Source organism: Zootoca vivipara, chromosome 15, assembly GCF_963506605.1.
Source record: "Zootoca vivipara chromosome 15, rZooViv1.1, whole genome shotgun sequence".
In the NCBI taxonomy this organism is placed as follows: domain Eukaryota; kingdom Metazoa; phylum Chordata; class Lepidosauria; order Squamata; family Lacertidae; genus Zootoca; species Zootoca vivipara.
In genome coordinates this window covers 16848683-16866151 of record NC_083290.1, presented here as the reverse complement: position 1 = coordinate 16866151, position 17469 = coordinate 16848683, and the positions used below count along the sequence as shown (strand labels likewise).

General features: G+C 49.0%; 2 protein-coding genes across 2 annotated transcripts; both read right to left on the bottom strand.

The window, feature by feature from the left end:
- Positions 1-862: 862 nt before the first annotated feature.
- On the bottom strand, positions 863-3890 carry LOC118096740 (C-C motif chemokine 5). The gene is made up of 4 exons (XM_035138851.2): positions 3746-3890; positions 2900-2938; positions 2384-2483; positions 863-1511 (listed from the first exon to the last, which is right to left on the bottom strand). The coding sequence occupies exons 1-4, from the start codon at positions 3816-3818 to the stop codon at positions 1418-1420; spliced, it is 306 nt and encodes a 101-aa protein (XP_034994742.1). The 5' UTR covers positions 3819-3890; the 3' UTR covers positions 863-1417.
- A 1748-nt stretch (positions 3891-5638) lies between these two features.
- On the bottom strand, positions 5639-8905 carry LOC118096739 (C-C motif chemokine 5). Its single transcript, XM_035138850.2, has 4 exons — positions 8768-8905; positions 7855-7896; positions 7000-7102; positions 5639-5837 (listed from the first exon to the last, which is right to left on the bottom strand). Exons 1-4 carry the CDS (start codon positions 8838-8840, stop codon positions 5750-5752), a joined length of 306 nt encoding a protein of 101 aa, XP_034994741.1. The 5' UTR covers positions 8841-8905; the 3' UTR covers positions 5639-5749.
- Positions 8906-17469: the final 8564 nt, after the last annotated feature.

Here is a 17469-nt window from a genome sequence, read left to right as displayed (position 1 = left end):
CTCTCTCTCTCTCTCTCTCTCTCTCTCTCTCTCCTTCTCTCTCTCTCCCGTGTGTGTGTGTGTGTGTGTGTGTGTGTGACATGTCATATGATCAATTATGCAGGGCAGGGATTACCTGCTCCCCCTCCCAGTACTTTATTCAAGTTGGCACCCCTGTCTCTGGCTCAGATCTTACTTCATGCAAAAATAAAAATATGAGTTTGCATTAAAAAAAACCCAACAACTCTCCCAATGAAAAAGATGTAAGGATCTGGAGCTTTTTAATAGAGTGTTCTTCAGAAGGGCTTCCAGCTGGGGGAGCTTCTCTCCCTGTCACTGCCTTTGTCCAGGACAAAACTCAAAAGGGCCATGACTCCAGCTGACCTTTAAGCAACCCCCCCCACACATACTTGCAAACTAAACACTCAAATATGCAATTTTAAAAGAAAGACACTCTGCACATGCTCAGAACCAGCAGCGGAGCTTCATGCTCCACCACCGGGGGCGGAGAGTAGGCGCGCTGCCCCCTGTGATGTGGCACACATTCTGGGGGCGGGGCACGGTGCACATTTTGGGGGCGGGGTGCGCCATGCACAGTGACATGGCACACGTTTTGGGGCGGGGCACGTCGTGCGCAGTGACGGGGCACACATTTTGGAGGCAGGGCGGGCAGAGGTGATGGCGCCCCTGGGATCGCATCACTCGGAGCGCACCACCCCCACCTCCCCTATTTTCCTACGCCCCTGCTCAGAACTACTCCCTTAATCATATTGCAGAAGCCTGATTTTCTGGCATTCAAAACTGCTTGAGACCTGGTTCCACTTCTCTTCTCGAGGTCCCTGCGGAACAAAGAAGGAGTCCAGCCACCAACTGGAGCAAATAGCATAGACCAAATTTTATTGCGCAACAGGTTCAAAGAGGAATTGAACCCCGAGAAAGGGGTGACAAGAACATTTAAAAGTTTCTATCTTATCCCAGCATACAGTTCACTAAGCATCATCGCTACATCAGAAAAGGGGAGGGTTCTACATGATTAACATAGGAGGAATGTGTTGGGGTAACATGCAAATACAGAATATGTATTGGGAGGTACATTCTAAGCACTTACTGGAAGAGGACATTAGAGCTTTGGTTTGCATAGTCTGGCACCTGGGTAACTCCAGAGGAGAGCTCTTGGCCAGCGATTGTCACCCAAGAGTACCTTCCTGGAGTCCCTTTTTCAAGGACAAAATAGCGTTGGAATGGAGGAAACTGGCAAAGGAGTTGATTTTATATGACTTTTAAAGCTAGGTAACTTCCCTGAGCTGTCAAGTTGAAAGGATACATTTATGCATAATAGTTGTAACATTTAACAACTTTAAAGATGTGCCTCCCCACCCCCACCCCCACCCCTGTGATTTCCATAACAAGGAGGCAGGGAGCAGGAGGGATGTTGTCTCTATGATGGTGGTGGGAAACACTTCAGGATCTTCTGGACCCATTCTTTGCTGGGGTCAGCACATTTCTTTTTGTTGTTCCTCTTCAGGTAGACTCTATGAAAAAGGAACAGTGGCTCAGTGCCCAGTCAGAGCCTGGCAAAAGGCAGTTCTCTCCTTTGGAAGTTCCGCAGCTCAGGACTGATGGGGTGTGGCTGGGTTGCAGGGACGAGAGCTGATCCTGACATTTACCTTCTCAGGCCCAGGAGATCAAGGTTCAAATCCCCACTCAGCCATTAAGTTTTCAGGGTGACTTTGGGCTAGTCCTAGTCTTTCAACTTAACTCACCTCGCAGGTTTGTAGAAGGGGGAGAGCCATGTATACCTCCTTGAGCTCCTCAGAGAGATATAAATGCTGAGTTGGGGGGCTGACATTTCCCAAAGGCCACGTGGCCAGTTCAGGGCAGAGAGGAGATTCCTGCCAGGGACCTACTAACAACTACAAGACTTTGGGATTACTCTATCCCTCTAATGCCACATTCACAGTCCTTGTGGCTCTCCTTGCAAAGAATCCTGGGAACTGTGGTTTCTCTAGGGCGCTGGGAACTGTAGCTCTGTGTTGCCTAAACTACACTTTTCAAGGGTCTTTCCTTGCTTAGAGCGTGGTGCTGATAACACCAGGGTCTGCAGGTTTGATCCCCATATAGGATAGCTGCACATTCCTGCATTGCAGGGGGGTGGACTAGATGATCCTCAGGATCCCTACCAACTTTGAAATTCTATGATTCTATGAAATGACACTTTCAATGTAAGCTGTGGATGTGATCTGTTGCAGCTTAACTTTGGGGGGGGGTGTTGCTGGTATCCTGGATCTGCACAAATCTGCTGCAACTCAGTCCAAGGGTTTGAAACAAACAGCCCTGAGCATTTGATACTTTCAACATGCAGAGTTGTGCCCCCCTCCATCTAATGAAGTTTGTTGCTACTTACATGACAGCCGGCTTGCGACATGTGCTGGGTGCCCATTCGTAGTATTTTATGTCCTTGCATGGAATTGGTTTCTTCACGTAGGTAAGGCAACAGTTGGCTCCTAAGGAGAGGGAGGGAATGGAATAATTTAGTGGCTTCTGTACTGTGGAAGAGGAATGGGGGATGATGCCCATAGAAGCTCTGGAGGTCCCAGCCTGCTGCTCTTCTGGAGGGGGAAAGGGACTGTCTTTCCTCTGATCCAGGAAAGGTCCCTGGAAAGGGCTGGAATGGACCTTCCTCCCACCCACCTGAATGGATGTTTCATGGGAAGGAGTCTGAAGCCCCCTTTGGTGGACATTGCCTCCATCACAACAAGCTCAGCAAGGGACAGCCTTGAGAACTGTGGCCAACGTTGCCCGAAATGGTCACGTGAAGAGCATCCTCAGGACAGAGAGTAGGGAAGGAACTGCTTATGTGTATCTGCCACCAGCTCCCCATTTGAGTATAGTTGAGGAGGCGGCAACAAGGAAGACTTACTATCATGAGCCTCATCCTGAGTCTCTTTGGCAGCTTCCACTGAAAGAGAGAAAGCAAATGAGGGTCATTATGGGTTCCTCTCTCTATGAACTGTCCAATGTTCCACAGCCATGGATACTCGTAATCTGGTGGACCGGGTTCGCGTCTCCGCTCCTCCACATGCAGCTGCTGGGTGACCTTGGGCTAGTCACACTTCTTTGAGGTCTCTCAGCCTCACTCACCTCACAGAGTGTTTGTTGTGGGGGAGGAAGGGAAAGGAGAATGTTAGCTGCTTTTAGACTCCTTAGGGTAGTGATAAAGCGGGATATCAAATCCAAGCTCTTCTTTTGTTGCTAGCCTATGACTTGGGTGAGACTTACTTATGGTGGCTTTTTCACCGAGCAAAACAAGGAAATCCTGTGGCAGCTTTCTCTGGGTGAGACGAGTGCCTTTTTGTGGGCCAACATTTCAGCTCTGTGTTTGGAAATCCCTGCGATCTCCCCACCAGTCCCCACCGCCCCTAGTAAGATCCAGAGGCCAGTCTGGGCAAACGGACTCACTCTGGTGCCTGCACCACAGTGGCACCGAGGGCCAGTTGCCCTGGGGCTACGTAACCAAAGGGAAGCCCCCTCTGAGTCAAAGCCTTGGTATGTCTCTCTTACTATCATCATGCATTGATGGGCATTTGCTATCCAGGGCTTCCTTTACCAGCCCTACCTGGGAATGCTGGAGTCACACCTGAAACCTATGGCAAGCAATGCAGGTGCTCTACCGCTGTCCTACAGCCTGTGCTGTGCTACTATAACAACAACTACTACTACAACTACTATTTTCAAAATAAGGAATAGAATAAAAGGGCAGACTCACATGGGCAAACAGCAGCCAGGGCAAAGGTAGCCGCAAGGAAGAGGGAACCAAGGGAAATTGGAGAGAGCTTCATGGCAGGTGGAGATGGAGGGAGGACTCAAGACCTCCCAGGCTCCTTCCTTGGCTCCTTCAGTGCTCAGTACCCCCAAAATCCCCTGGTCTCCTTTTATAGACAAGTCTGGCTACCCAAGTTTTGTGTCTCTAGAATACGGAGGTGACATCATGGAGGAAATGACTTTGTATGAAGCAGCGAAGTTTCTGCTCCATCTGATAGCGATGAAGATCCTGGGGGGGCTGATGTCAAAGATAGAGAGGCAGAGTATGGGCCGATCATGAGGCCCATAATCTGCGGCACCTTTTGATTGAGAAAAGGGTTGATAAGAGCCCTTTCGTGCACCAACTCTGCTGCTGCAGCAGATCCACTTTCTGAGAAAACCCACAAAGAACTTAGATGCTTCAAAAGCATCAGGGGAGGGTTGGAGACCATCAGGGCAAAAGGCAAGCAAAGGGCACCCAGAACAAGCTCCTGAGAAAAACAACCCCATTTTAGGGTTATGGATGGGTAGCAACCAGGCTGGAGGGTGCCATGACCTTAAGGACTCCGGGAGCTGGGAGAGGAATGGGAGGGGTGCACTATACAGAAACACATATTCTAAACACCAAAATAAAACTGAAGTTTACACACATACACACACACACACACACACACACACACACACGTAGGTGCCACAAACTCCTTTTGTGACTCTGCTCAGTATCAGAAGGTATAAATCATTTGAAGGCTCCCAGGCCCGTCCTAGCCATAGAGGCTAGTGGCGTGGAGAACCACGGCGCCGGGTGCTGGACGGCGCTGGAAGGGCACCAAGTGAGCACAGGGTTCCGGCGATCTGGCCAAGACTGCGCTCCACGAGGACTCCTTCTCCGAGGACTCCACGCTGCGCCTCCTTCTCGTTTCCCCAGCGCTGGGTTCCGCTCAGTCAAGCTTCGCCACCAGCGCGCGCACAGTGCCCAAGCAGCTCTTGCTGGTCCCGCAGTGCGCACGCTGGTGGCGAAGCTTGACTGAGCGGAACCCAGCGCTGGGGAAACGAGAAGGAGGCGCAGCGCGGAGTCCTAGGAGGTGGCCTCCCGCTGCTGCCACGGTCCGCTTGGCACTCCCGGGTCCTTGGAGAGGCTCTGGAGGGGGGCGCTGGAGGGACCTTAGCACCAGGGCGCTGGATGGGCTTAAGACGGCCCTGAAGGCTCCTTCTCCGGGATGGGAGAGTTGTCTACTGTCAGCCCCCTACCCAAAGAGCTTTGAGAGGTGGAGGACTGACTGCCTCCTCTGCTCTGCCCTGCCCAGTCAATACTGGTTAGAATTTTGCTGATGACTAGAAACATCCTAATATGTATAGACTGGGAGCATATGCGTGAAAAAGTGAGCCCCCCCCCCATGCTACCCTGGTCAGATTTGATGAGGAGACTGCAGTCCTGGGCCCATGAAGGAGGGAATACCATTCCAGGTTTGGGTAGTCATGTTGCCTTGGCAGCTGGATTTTACCTAGGTCCTAGCCCTGCCTCCTGTGCCCAGCTCCACCATTTACTGGCCAAATTCCCAGCTTTCCTTGGAAAGGAAAGGCAGCTGTTGTCAGACTACAACCCCCATCAACTTCTAGCCATCATGGTCAATGGTCAAGGTGGATGATGGGAGTTGTAGTCTAATGACTTCCGTAGGATACCACGATGGCTGCCCCTGTTCAATATCAGATATGAGGTGAAATGTTGAGAGGCACACACACACCCCATCCCAGTTCTCCACCTCTGCCTTTGGCCAGGACGAAAGGGTTGGGAATGTACACTTTCATTTGTGAAGCTATAAATGAGAGGCACTCAGCACATGATCAGCATCACTCCCTTTAATCATATTGCTTCACTTTTTGCACGGCTGTTTTTTTCCGGCATTCAAAGCAGCTTGAGCCCTGGCCTCTCTTTTCTTCCTGTGGAGAAGGAAGGGGAGGGACGTTGTCTCTATGGTGGGGGTAGTTTGTGGATGCGATCCTTGACCCACTGATCATCGGGGTTAGCGCAGATCCTTTTGTTCGCCTTTGTGATGAATCTGCAAAAGGTGAAATGTCTGTTTAGTTCCAAGTTGGTCAAGGCCGGGGAAAAGGTTGTTCTCTGCCTTGGGATTGACTGGCTTGGTGCTGAGGTCTGGTCCCGACATTCACCCTCTAGGACCTGGGGTCAAGGGTTCAAATCCCCACATAACCATGAAGCTCTATGAGTTATCTTGGGTCCAGTATAGTCTCTCAGCCTAACCTACCTCACAGGATTGTTGTGAAGGTGATATGGGGACAGGAAAGCCACATATACACCACGTTGAGCTCCATAGAGGGTTATAATATAAATATGGTTAGCATAATCCAGGGGTCCCCAAACTTACCTCACTGAGGGCCGGTGCCGCCAGCGCTGATTGCCCATACACGTGCACACACGCGATTTCCAGCACACTTCCGGGTCACCAGAACACTGGAAATAGCTTGTGCGCATGCACAAGGGCCTCCTCCAGCCCAGAAGTGCACCGGAAATGATACTTGCGCATGCACACAAGCTATTTCCAACACTCCAGAGACCTGGAAGTGGGCAGCCGCGCCGCGCTGTGCCATTAAGAGCAGGCGGTGGCAGCGGGCGGCAGGGGTCACCGAGGTCGCATAAAAGAGCCTCACGGGCCGCATCCGGCCCATGGGCCTTAGTTTCAGGAAGCCTGGCATAATCCAATCAGAGTTGAGGGGCCTAAGGCAACTTGTCCAACCCAGGGCAGAGCGGAGATTCCATCCAGGGACCTCCTGACAACTAGAAGACTTAGGATTGACTCTGCTCACACCCACATCATAAGCTTAAAGCACTCTGAATACCACTTTCACCGTTTTGGCTCTGCCCCAAGGAATCCTGGGAGTTGTGATTTCTTAAGTGTCCTGAGAACTGTAGTTCTGCGAGGGATAAACTAAACTTCTCAAGATTCTTTTTTTTAAAGTGGCATCAATGTCTTTTCAATGAATGGTGTGGATGTGACCCGGGTGCACCTTAACTCAAGAGAATTGCTGGTGGGCTGGATTTGTACAAATCATTAGCCAAGTACATGAAATTGGCTGCAACTCAGCGAAGAGTCAAACAATCAAAAACAAAGAAAACCCTTTGTTACTTTGGAACATGCAGAACGTGCAGAGGTTTCTGGTTGTTGTTGTTTTTTCAATAAAAATAAACTCGCTGCTACTTACATGATAGCCGGCAGGGGGCAGGTGCTGCCTGCATACTCATAGCTAACCAGGAGCTTGAGTGGAATGGGTCTCCTGTCATATTTTGTGCAGCAGTGGCTTGAGCCTGTGAAGGAGAGGTGAGGATTGGAACAGTTTAGTGGCTTCTGTACCATGGAAGGTGAAAGGGGGATAGTATTCACAGAAGCTCTGGGAGGTCCCAGCCTCTCCTGAAGAGGGGAAAGGGTTCATTCTCCTTCCGATCAAGGGAGGTTCACTGGGAAGGGTTGGAATGGGCCTCCTTCCCTCCCCATCCACCTGAACTGATGCTTCATGGAAAGGAGCCTGAATCTCCCTGCAATGGATGTTGCCTCCCACACAACAGGCTCAGCCTGGGGCAGCAGGGGCAGCCTTAAAAACTGTGGCCACCTTTGCCTGAAATATGGGGATAGGACTGTCACATGGAAGATGGAGCAAGCTCCCACCCACCCACCCCCGCTGTGCCAGAGGGGAGGACCCAAACCAACAAGTTCAAAAAATAAGAAAGGAGATTCCAACTCAATGTTAGGAAGAACTTTCTGAGCGTAGGAGTCATTCAACAGTGGAACAGGCTTCCTTGGAAGTGGTGGACTCCCCTTCAATGGAGGTTTCTAAGCAGACGTTGGCTGGCCACCTGTCAAGGGTGCTATAGTTGTGATTCCTGCATTGCAGGGGTTGCACTAGAGGACCTTTGGGGTACCTTCCAACAGTTTTATGAATCTATGAAATGGCTGTCTGAACAGCATCCTTAGGACTGAGTAGGGAAGGGACTGACCATGTGAGTCTGGCACCAGCTTCATCTTTGAGTATGGTTGAGGAAGGAGGACAAGGTAGACTTACCATGACGAGCCTCATCCGGAGTCTCCTTGGTGTCTTCCCCTGCTGGAAAGAAATGAATGGTGGCTCAATATACATTGGCCTCCCTTTCAACAGTCCACCATCCCATTGCCAAGGATACGGGAATCTTTGCCTTGTGAAACTTTCATTGCTAGCCTGTGACTTGGGTGAGACATTTTTTTCTTTTTTTAATTTCAATTTTCAGAAGGTTGCAAATTTAATACACCTTGTGTATCTCCTTGTGAGGAGATCCAGAGACCAGTCTGGGTGGGCAGACTCACTCTGGGGCCTGTGTCACTTCAGCTCTGAGAACCCGTCACCCTGGCACCACAGAGTCAAAGGGAAGTCCCCTCTGGCCCCATTAGGAATGGAGGAGAATTTCAGCTTCCTTTGCATTTAAAAGCACATCTTTCTGACTCGAGGCACAAACGGAGGCAACCGGCCATATTGGTACATCTCTGAATTTTGCAATGCAGTTCTCCAGCCGAGTCATAAATGTAAACATATGAGGGAGCAGACACTTTGCAAAATGTGTATATTTGGAGTTTTCTCTAAAAAGCTAATGAATTTTCATGAGAGCTTTTAAATAGGAGAATGAGCCACCCTGCCCATCTTTCAGCTGTAAAACAGGGTCTAAATCTCAGGCACACAGGATGCTGCCCTATTCTGAATCAGAGTCAGGCCTGGTCTGTCTCTCTGAGTCAGCCCTGGTCTGTCTCTCTTACTAGCATCATGCATTGGTGAGCATTTGCTCTCCAGGGCTTCAGGTACGTAGTGAGTCCTTTACCAGTCTTACCTGGAGATGCTAGAGTCACACCTGAAACCTATGGCAAGCAAAGCAGGTGCTCTTCTGCTGACCTACAACCTGGGCCCAGTTAGGAGAGGAGAGGTGGATGGATGGACACCTTTGACTCACCTGAAGAGGCATCAGCCAGGGCAAAAGTGGCCACAAGGAAGAGGAAGATGAGAGCAGCCAGAGAGAGCTTCATGGCAGGTGGAGATGGCGAGACACTTCCCAGACTTCTTCTTCGTTTATTCAGTCCTGGGTACCTGAGGCTCCCCCAAATTTCTTTTTATAGAGAATTCTGGCTACCCAAAATCCATGTCTCTAGAATGCAGAGCTGATGTCATGAGACAAATGGCTTTGTAGGAAGCATTGCAGCTTCCCCTCCAGCTGATGCCAAAGGAGATAGCGAGTGGTTGATACCCAAGATAGGGAGGTAGGATATGTGCCCTTCAGGCAGTTTATCATCTGTGGCATCCTTTTGTTGATAAGGAGACTGATTAGAGCTCTTTTGTGGACCAGACCTGCTGCTGCAGCAGCAGATCCACTTTCTGACCAAACATGCCAATTTCTGTGCACACAGTTCAGATGCTTCAGAAGTAGATAGCTGGTTTATGTGTTCCATGAGCAGATGTAGAATGCGTCCACCAGCTAAGGACCTCTTTGGAGAGAGATGACTTGACCATGTTCCAGGCTGGATTTTTGCGATGCACTCTATGTGCAGCAGCCAGTTTACTGGCTGGGGTTCTGTTTAGATCTCATACAAAACCCTGCTCTAAAATAGCTGCACTGGTCCCAGTTTCCAGGTCCAATTCAAGGGGCTCATGCTAGTGTTTAAATCCCTAAAGGACATAGCCCTCAAATATTTGAAAAGCTGCCTCCTTCCTTACAGACTGCTTTGGGTGCTGCAATTGGCAGAGGGGTAGTTCCTCCACTCTCAGAGTTGTGGCGCCCAGGACAGGGCCTTCTCTACGGCAGCCCCTAAGTTGTGGAACTCCCTCCCCACAGAGGTGCATCTGGCATCTTCATTGTACAGCTTTCAGAGGATGCTGAAGACCCACTTCTTTACCCTAGCCCTTAACACTTAAGATATGTATAGTTTTAGGACACTTCTTATTTTTATAGTTGTAAGTTGCTTTAAAAAAAAAAGGTTGTGTTTTAATGATGTAACCCACCCTAGGACTTTATGGTTAAGGGTGGGTTGATAATGATATTGGTAATAATAGTAACACTGTAGGTTTTAGGGGTCAACTTGAATGATGCCCCAAGTCGCTTCCAATTCTTGGGGTCTGGCACTCACAGTGGGTTGGAGATTAACAGAGGAAGTTGCTGAAATAGTCAGACAAGTTTCTTTGTGAGACAGTGACCTTAGCTGGCCACTTCAGGATGAGCTAGGTTACCAGAACTACAACTAAGTCAGGGTGCCACCCACTCATAACTTGGACAGCTGCTCCAGGAGGATACCATGGTTGATGGTATCGAAGCCACTGAGACTATGTTGCTATTATTTGGAGCCAGGAGCTGTCCCTGATCTGTGCCAAATCACTTAGAGCAGGGATCAGCAACCTTTTTCAGCCGTGGTCCGGTCCACCGTCTCTCAGACCATGTGGTGGGCCGGACTATATTTTGGGGGAAAATATGAACGAATTCCTATGCCCCATAAATAACCCAGAGATGCATTTTAAATAAAAAGGACACATTCTACTCATGTAAAAACACACCAATTCCCGGACTGTCCGCAGGCCGGATTGAGAAGGTGATTGGGTCACATCCGGTCCACCCTGACTTAGAGACTTCCTGGGAGAGGGCCACCCACCTTCTGAAAGGGACGGACTGGGGAGAAATTGGCTCTATGTGCCTGAATCTCATTCATTTGCCCTCCCTGAAACACAAGAAGTGAACTGAAATGCTGCTCTCATTTGGAAGTACTTTTCCTCTGAATTCTGTGGTGTTGTTTTCCAGCCCCAAAGTGTGCAGAAATAAATAAATAAATAAATAAATAAATAAATAAATAAATAAATAAATACACGTAGCGTAGAATAGCATAGCATAATAAGCTTTGGGGGGGGGGGTGTCAGTCTGGATAATAACTGTGGTTCCCTCCAAATCTGTGATCCTGCATCTGCAAGCTTAGAATTTGTAAGAGGGAACTTGCTTAAGGAGTCAGGCCAGTTTCTTTGCCAAGCAAATGGCCTGAGCTGGCCAGATAAGTACCACCATTTACGTGTTGAAAGTGGCTGCCATAGAGCCAACATGACAGTGACGTGGCATTGAGGGTTGGAGTGGCCAATTCTGTGATATCATGACAGCGGACAAAGCTGTATTGTAACTTTTGAATAAATGTTTTGTTGTTTTTTAAAAAAAAATAGAAAGAAAGAAAGAAAGAAAGAGGTTGCTGTAGAGATAAGTATATGGGTTTCCCCCCACCTCACCTAGCTGAATGCAGCCTCTTCCTAGGATGGGGAGCAGTAAGCCAAGAGTAGCTGTGTAGGAGAATTGTACTGTGTGACTTTGACTGATGCTGGAAGCTGGAGAACCCAAAGCAGTGATTTGAGGCTTCCCTGGAACCCTAATGAGGAAGCAAGCTCTTTTTCCTTTTCCTTTTAATTATAATTTTAATTAGTTTTCAATTACAGTCCAATAATAGCCTCATTAGTCACATGAAAGGTCTTTGTGGCGATGCTTTAGAGAAAGAACCTTTAGGCTATCTCACGTCCCTTGTGGGAAACAATCATACAAAAACACGCAACTGCTTAAAATAGGCTGACATAAGTTAAATAAAATACATTATATTAAAGTGCAACTGTCACATGGGCGGGTGTGCATGTTGTGCGCATGGCAAGGGTTCCGGGCACTTGGTTTTCTCATTCCTTGCTGGGTGTTGTCAATGTTTGGGAGAAACTTCGGATACGTTCCTGGGTCCACGTGGCACTGGGGTCTGCACATTGATGCCGATTTGCTTTTGTGATAAATCTGCAAAGGGAGAAATGCCTGTTTAGTGCCCAGCCAGCCAGAGCGTCAGAAGCTGACACATACTGTCAGACCAATTGGTTCATCTAGCTCTGCACTGTCTACACTGACTGGCAGCAGTGGCTCTCTGAAGTTTCAGGAAGGACTATATCCCCAGCCCCACCTGGGACTGTACCTGGGACCACCTGCAGGCAAACAGGTGCTCTGTCTCAGAGCTACATGGAGAAAGGCAACGCTCTGCCTTGAGAGCACCTTGGCTTTGGCCTGGGGGTGGGGAAGAGGAGGGCACTCCTGACATTCACCTCCCAGAGCCTCCCCCTCCCCTGGGAAGCTGTTGACTCACTCTCCAACCTGCATCTCACCAGAGTTGGGGTTGGGGGCTGAGGCTTCCCTAAGGCCACCAGGTCAGTTCCAGGACAGTCACCCAGGAGGTTTATTGGTGATGTTCAATTGCACCGATCAGGCACCAAGTAAAGGAAGCTAGCTATAACCCCATGAAATATAAACTCAGGATAAGAACGTGACACAAGGGATAAGAACTGGAGGAGAGGGCTATCAAAAGTTACATCTGAAGGCAGCCCTGTTTAGGGAAGTTTTTTAACGACTGGTGTTTTAATGTATTTTTAATCTCCTGTTGGAAGCCGCACAGAGTGGCTGGGGAGACCCAGCCAGATGGGCAGGGTATAAGTAATAAATTATTATTATTATTATTATTATTATTATTATTATTATTATTATTATTATTATTATACTGGCCAGGATGGCTGTGCTCTGCCTCACAGTCAGTGGTAGCAATGCTTCTGCTAGAAACCACAGGAGGGGAGAGGGCTCTTGTGCTCAGATCCTGCTTGTAGGTTTCCCACAGTCATCTGTTTGGCCACTGTGAGAACAGGATGCTGGGCTAGACAAGCCACTGGCCTGATCCAGCAGGCTCCTTTTATGTTCTAATGTCCTTCTGTTCTAACCTTTTGCCCCCCTCTTCCTGATCTGGTAGTGCCCAGTGTTTGCACTGTGGCAAAGGGGGGGAGCCTCCCTTCAGTGGCATAATGTGGGGATGCAGAGGGGGGGGGCTGTGTCCCCGGGTGCAAAATTCTGAGGGGGTGCAACTCAGGCACAGGGAACCCCACCCTGGTGAAGGTGGCAGAGCAGCCCAGGCCCACGGCGAGTGGGCACAGATGGAGGGAGGTGGGCAAGGGGAGAGTCCAGCACAGCCTTGGCTGGCGCTCCTCAGTGTGGGCATTGGGAGGATTCACCCTCCAAAGGCTGTGTCGGCTGGCTGGTTCCCCCCCTGCATGGACAGGCAGGCGGTGCAGCACGGTCCCAATTGGCTCTCATGGGGAGGAGGCGGTCCGACAGCATCAGCAGCTTGCCTGCCCCGGGCACTGGCAACCCACGCTATGCTGCAGTCACCCTTTGGCAAAGAAATAGGAGTGTGTCCCCCCCCCCCCCGTTCCATGCAAAGAGCAGTCCTGAAGCCCCCTGATCTGGTATGGAATTGCAAAGGGGCTTTGGCCTCTGCAGCTATTGCTAATACAGTCATACCTTGGTTTAAGTATGCCTCGGTTTGAGTATTTTCAGTTTAAGTATGTACTCCGCAGACCTGTCTGGAACGGATTAATCCACTTTCCATTACTTTCAATGGGAAAGTTCGCTTCAGGTTAAAAGTACGCTTCAGGTTAAGTACAGACTTCCGGAACCAATTGTGTTTGTAAACCAAGGTACCACTGTACCCTGTTTCTCATATTTTAAGACATACCCATAAAATAAGGATTTTTAAGCATTCAAGGAATATAAGCCATACCCCGAAAATAAGACATAGTGATAGGCGCAGCAGCAATGCCGGCCGCGGCAGGAGGAGGAGGGAAAAAAAATAAGACATCCCTTGAAAATAAGCCATAGTGTGGTTTTTTGAGGAAAAAATAAATATAAGACGTGTCTTATAATATGAGAAACACGGTAGCTGTAGCTTGGCTGATCACCCACGAATTGTTTTCAGAGTTTTTCATACTTACACGACAGCTGGCAGGGAGCACCTGCTGTTTGTATAGTGGTAGGACGCCAGGAGTCTGAATGGTATGGGTTTCAAAATGTATTTCGGACAGCAGTAGCCTGAGTCTGTGGGAGAGAAGAGAGGAAGGGAGTGAACAGATGACTTCTGCTTCCTGCGGTCTTGATTTGACTCCACAGAGAATTGGACCTGAGACCTTCTGCATTCAAGGCAGTTACTCCGTCATTGAGCTTCTTCCCCCAAAGTAAGAATCTAGTCCCAAGGAAGCTACTTTATACCGAGTCAGACCATTGGTCCATCTAAGCCAATATTGTCTACACGTACTGGCAGCAGCAGCTCTACAGGATTCCATGCAGGGGATGTTACCAGCCTAACCTAGAGATGTGGCTGGGATAGAACACGAGACCTGCATTCAAAGCAGATCCTCTGGCATTGGGTTGCTGTCCTTTCCCGAAAACTATCCACAGTCATGAGTGCTGAAATCCTAGAGGGCTCATTTAATAGGCACCTAAGAAGCTACCTTTCAGCAAGTCAACCCATCTATAGCTCACTATGGTCTGCAATGACTGGCAGAGGCTCGGTATGGTTTCAGATGTGGGGCATTCCCAGCCCTACCTGGAGATGCTGGGGAGTGAATCTGGGACCTTCTGCATGCAGGACAGGTGCTCCACCACTTAGCTACAGTGCTTCTCCTTTAATTTTTTTTGCCTTCCAGCTCTAAATAGCGGGTTCGGGTGGATTTTCCCTGGGTCAGCATTAATAACATGAAGAAGCAGCTTCAATAGGCAAGCAGCAGAGTCCGGATGGGACCCCTTCAGCCTCCTCCCACCCTCGCCTGCTTAAAAACAAACTCCAGTCCAGAGCCAGAGGAGGAAGGAGGTCATAATTTTGACTTCACTTCAGGCACATAGACACTCCAAAATGAGCCCAGTGCAGGATCGCAGAGACGCAACCTGGAGCTTGCATGGTGTGATGTGCAGGAAAATATTCCTGCATTGTCGAGGGTTGGACTAGATTACACTCAAGGTCCCTTCCAATACTACAATTCTATGATGCTGTCTTTGCAAAGACCCAGTTACAACATTGGGACCAATTGCCTAGAAAGCTGGTAGAGACTCCCTCCCTCCCTCCCCCTCCCCCCCTCTTTCCAGAGCTCTTGATGCAAAAGCTTGACAACAACCACTGTTGGGGTTTCCTTAGCTCTGGATTCACCCCTTGCAAGGGGAAATACTAGACACCCCACAAAGACCCCTCCATAGCTCTATGACATTTACTGGCTATTTTCTACAGGTTCAGGCAGGGAAGAGGGGGTACTATCTCAGTTCTCCAGAACCCCTGTTTTGCATGCAGAAGGTTCTAGCAGATCCAATCCCTGAACTCTACAATTCCATGATTCTATGATCTGTGAGTTGTTCCTGCCATTGTGTTCAGTGAGGTTATGGGAAGCTCTTCCTCCACTGGAGAGAGGTGGCTTGGGGAGGGTTGCAGTGGGGCTCTGCTCTCCCCCCAAGCAAACCCTTTAGGAGGGGACCATCCCTCCTTCACTGTGCTCCCCCTTAAGAATATAAGAGGAGGAGCCATACTACCCTCCATGAATTGATCAAATGCTCTTTTAAAGTCCTCCAAGTTGGTGGCCATCATTGGCTCCAGTTGGGGGGGGGGGAGTTTTATAAGAACATCTGATGTGCCTTGCTGCATCAGGCCAGTAGCCCATCTAGTCCAGCATCCTGCTCTCACAATGGCCAACCAGATGCCCCAATAGGAAGCCCACAAGTGGGACCTGAGCACACGCCCTTCCCATGGGTTCCAACAACTTGTCTTCAGAAGTGTTGCTATCTCTAACCACAGAGGAAGAGTGTAGCTACCATGGCTGGTGGCCACCGATAGCCCTCTCCTGCTTGGCCCAGCTCCTGGGGCAGCAGGAGCAGCCAGGAGTGCAGGACAGCCTTGGAATAAGATGGTGGTGCGGACTGTGGTCCCCGAGGCCTTTGGCAGTGATGCTGTGAAGAAGGAAAGGGGGCTTACCCATATGAGACTGAGCCCTGGAGAAGAGGAGGGCAGCGATGGTCAGCAGGAAAGCAAAGGCAGCAAGGAAACTCTTCATTTTTGCTTGTGGAATGGAAGAGGAGGCTTGTTGCTCAAAGCTGAGGGTGCAGAAGCAGTCAAGGTCCAAGCTCTCAGTTGCTCCAGAATGATCTCCATGAGTTTCCCCCTCCTCTCTTTATACAGGCAGATTAAGAGGAAGGTGGGGGTTCCTTGGAAGCCAAATCACTCAGGAGTGACGACATCCCAGCCCCAATTTTGCTTACTTTGGAGAAGGATCCAAATTAGCCAGCGAGGGAGGGAAGAGGAAGTGAAAAAAGAGATTCTGCAATCCCCTGCTGGTCCTGCAGGTGGCTGGATCTGACCAGGAAGAGAAGGCAAGGAGGTGTTTGGAAAGTTTTCAGCACCAGATCTCAGAAGGATGAGAACGAGCACAGCAAAATGTGGAACATTTCAAAGAGGGAGGGAGCAGTAGGGGCTCTTTTTTTGTTCTTGCAGATGCACAAGAAATAGCAGCATCCTGAGAAGCTTTTCTGCTAGGGATTATGGGGACAGAAATTCCAAAAAAGATAGTTGTTTATGTATATAACTTCAGCAGCAAGGATTCCCCACCCCACCCCGAAATTGAAAGATAAAGAGGTTCCCACTAAAGAAGAATGAATAAAGAAAGTGATGGACTGAATCAGCAAAGTTACCAGTTAAAATAAGAGAACTTAATGATGGTTGTTTTACTGAAGAATGGAAGCCTTTTTTGGATTATTTAATATTATAGTATTAGGAACCCGCGAGCAGGATTTGAACTATAAGCAACAGAAAGAATTCGAAATTATTTCAGTGGTACCTCAAGTTACAAAAGCCTCAAGTAACAAACGCTTCAGGTTACAAACTCCGCTAACCTGGAAGAGTTACCTGGAGTTGAAAACTTTGCCCCAGGATGAGAACGGAAATTGTGTGCCGGCGGCGCAGCAGCAGCAAGAAGCCCCATTAGCAAAAGCACGCCTCTAGTTAAGAACAGTTTCAGGTTAAGAACGGACCTCCGGAACGAATTAAGTTCATAACTAGAGGGACCACTGTATAAGAGAGAGAAGGTAGGGTGCAACATGGGAAGTTGATAAAACAAAAGGAAAAAATATTATGTATTGGAATTATATGTGAAATTTGTGGAAATTTAATAAAATACATTTTACATAGGAGTTTTACTGTTCAGCCGATATAACATACTGTCGCACACCTCCTCTGTTTCTGACTCCAGGGGTTTGTGTTCCCCTTGGTGTGAGCCATGGTGGAGGCTGTGCTGTCTTTAGCATACAGTGGTACCTCGGAAGTCGAACAGAATCTGTTCCAGAAGTCTGTTTGACTTCCAAAATGTTCGGAAACCAAGGCACGGCTTCCAATTGGCTGCAGGAAGCCAACTTCTAGGTTTGTGGTGTTCGGGAGCCAAAACAATATGACTCACAAGGCGTTCAGGATTCAAGGTATGGCTGTATAAGGTTTATTTGCACAATGAGTCGACAGCGGAGGGGTTCACTGCATTAACATCGGGGCCCAGCACGGGCCACATGATCGCCTGCAATGATTTTGCAAAGTTTTTTGCAGATAAAGTCGCTCAGATTCGGGAAGAAGTAGACTCCACCGTGGGAGCAGGGCCGGGGCGAGGGAGTGCTAGAGTCCTAGAGTGCTAGAGTGCTAGAGTCCTGTCTAGTCAAATTGCGTGGGATCAATTTCAATCTGTTACCTCCAAGTAACCACGTCTTAAAAAACCATCTTTAGATGCGGCCAATATGGCCAACTATTGCCCAGTCTCAAATCTTCC

Bases quoted from the DNA above. Each gene is read 5' to 3' on its own strand.
- LOC118096739 (XM_035138850.2), bottom strand. From the start codon at position 8,840: ATGAAGCTCTCTCTGGCTGCTCTCATCTTCCTCTTCCTTGTGGCCACT. The intron at 7,103-7,854 runs GTAAGTCTACCT...TCTCCTTCACAG, and splicing joins TCCGGATGAGGCTCGTCATG to GCTCAAGCCACTGCTGCACA. The intron at 5,838-6,999 runs GTAAGTAGCAGC...CACCTTTTGCAG, and splicing joins TGCCCCCTGCCGGCTATCAT to ATTCATCACAAAGGCGAACA.
- LOC118096740 (XM_035138851.2), bottom strand. From the start codon at position 3,818: ATGAAGCTCTCTCCAATTTCCCTTGGTTCCCTCTTCCTTGCGGCTACC. The intron at 2,484-2,899 runs GTAAGTCTTCCT...CCCTCTCCTTAG, and splicing joins TCAGGATGAGGCTCATGATA to GAGCCAACTGTTGCCTTACC. The intron at 1,512-2,383 runs GTAAGTAGCAAC...CCTTTTTCATAG, and splicing joins TGTCGCAAGCCGGCTGTCAT to AGTCTACCTGAAGAGGAACA.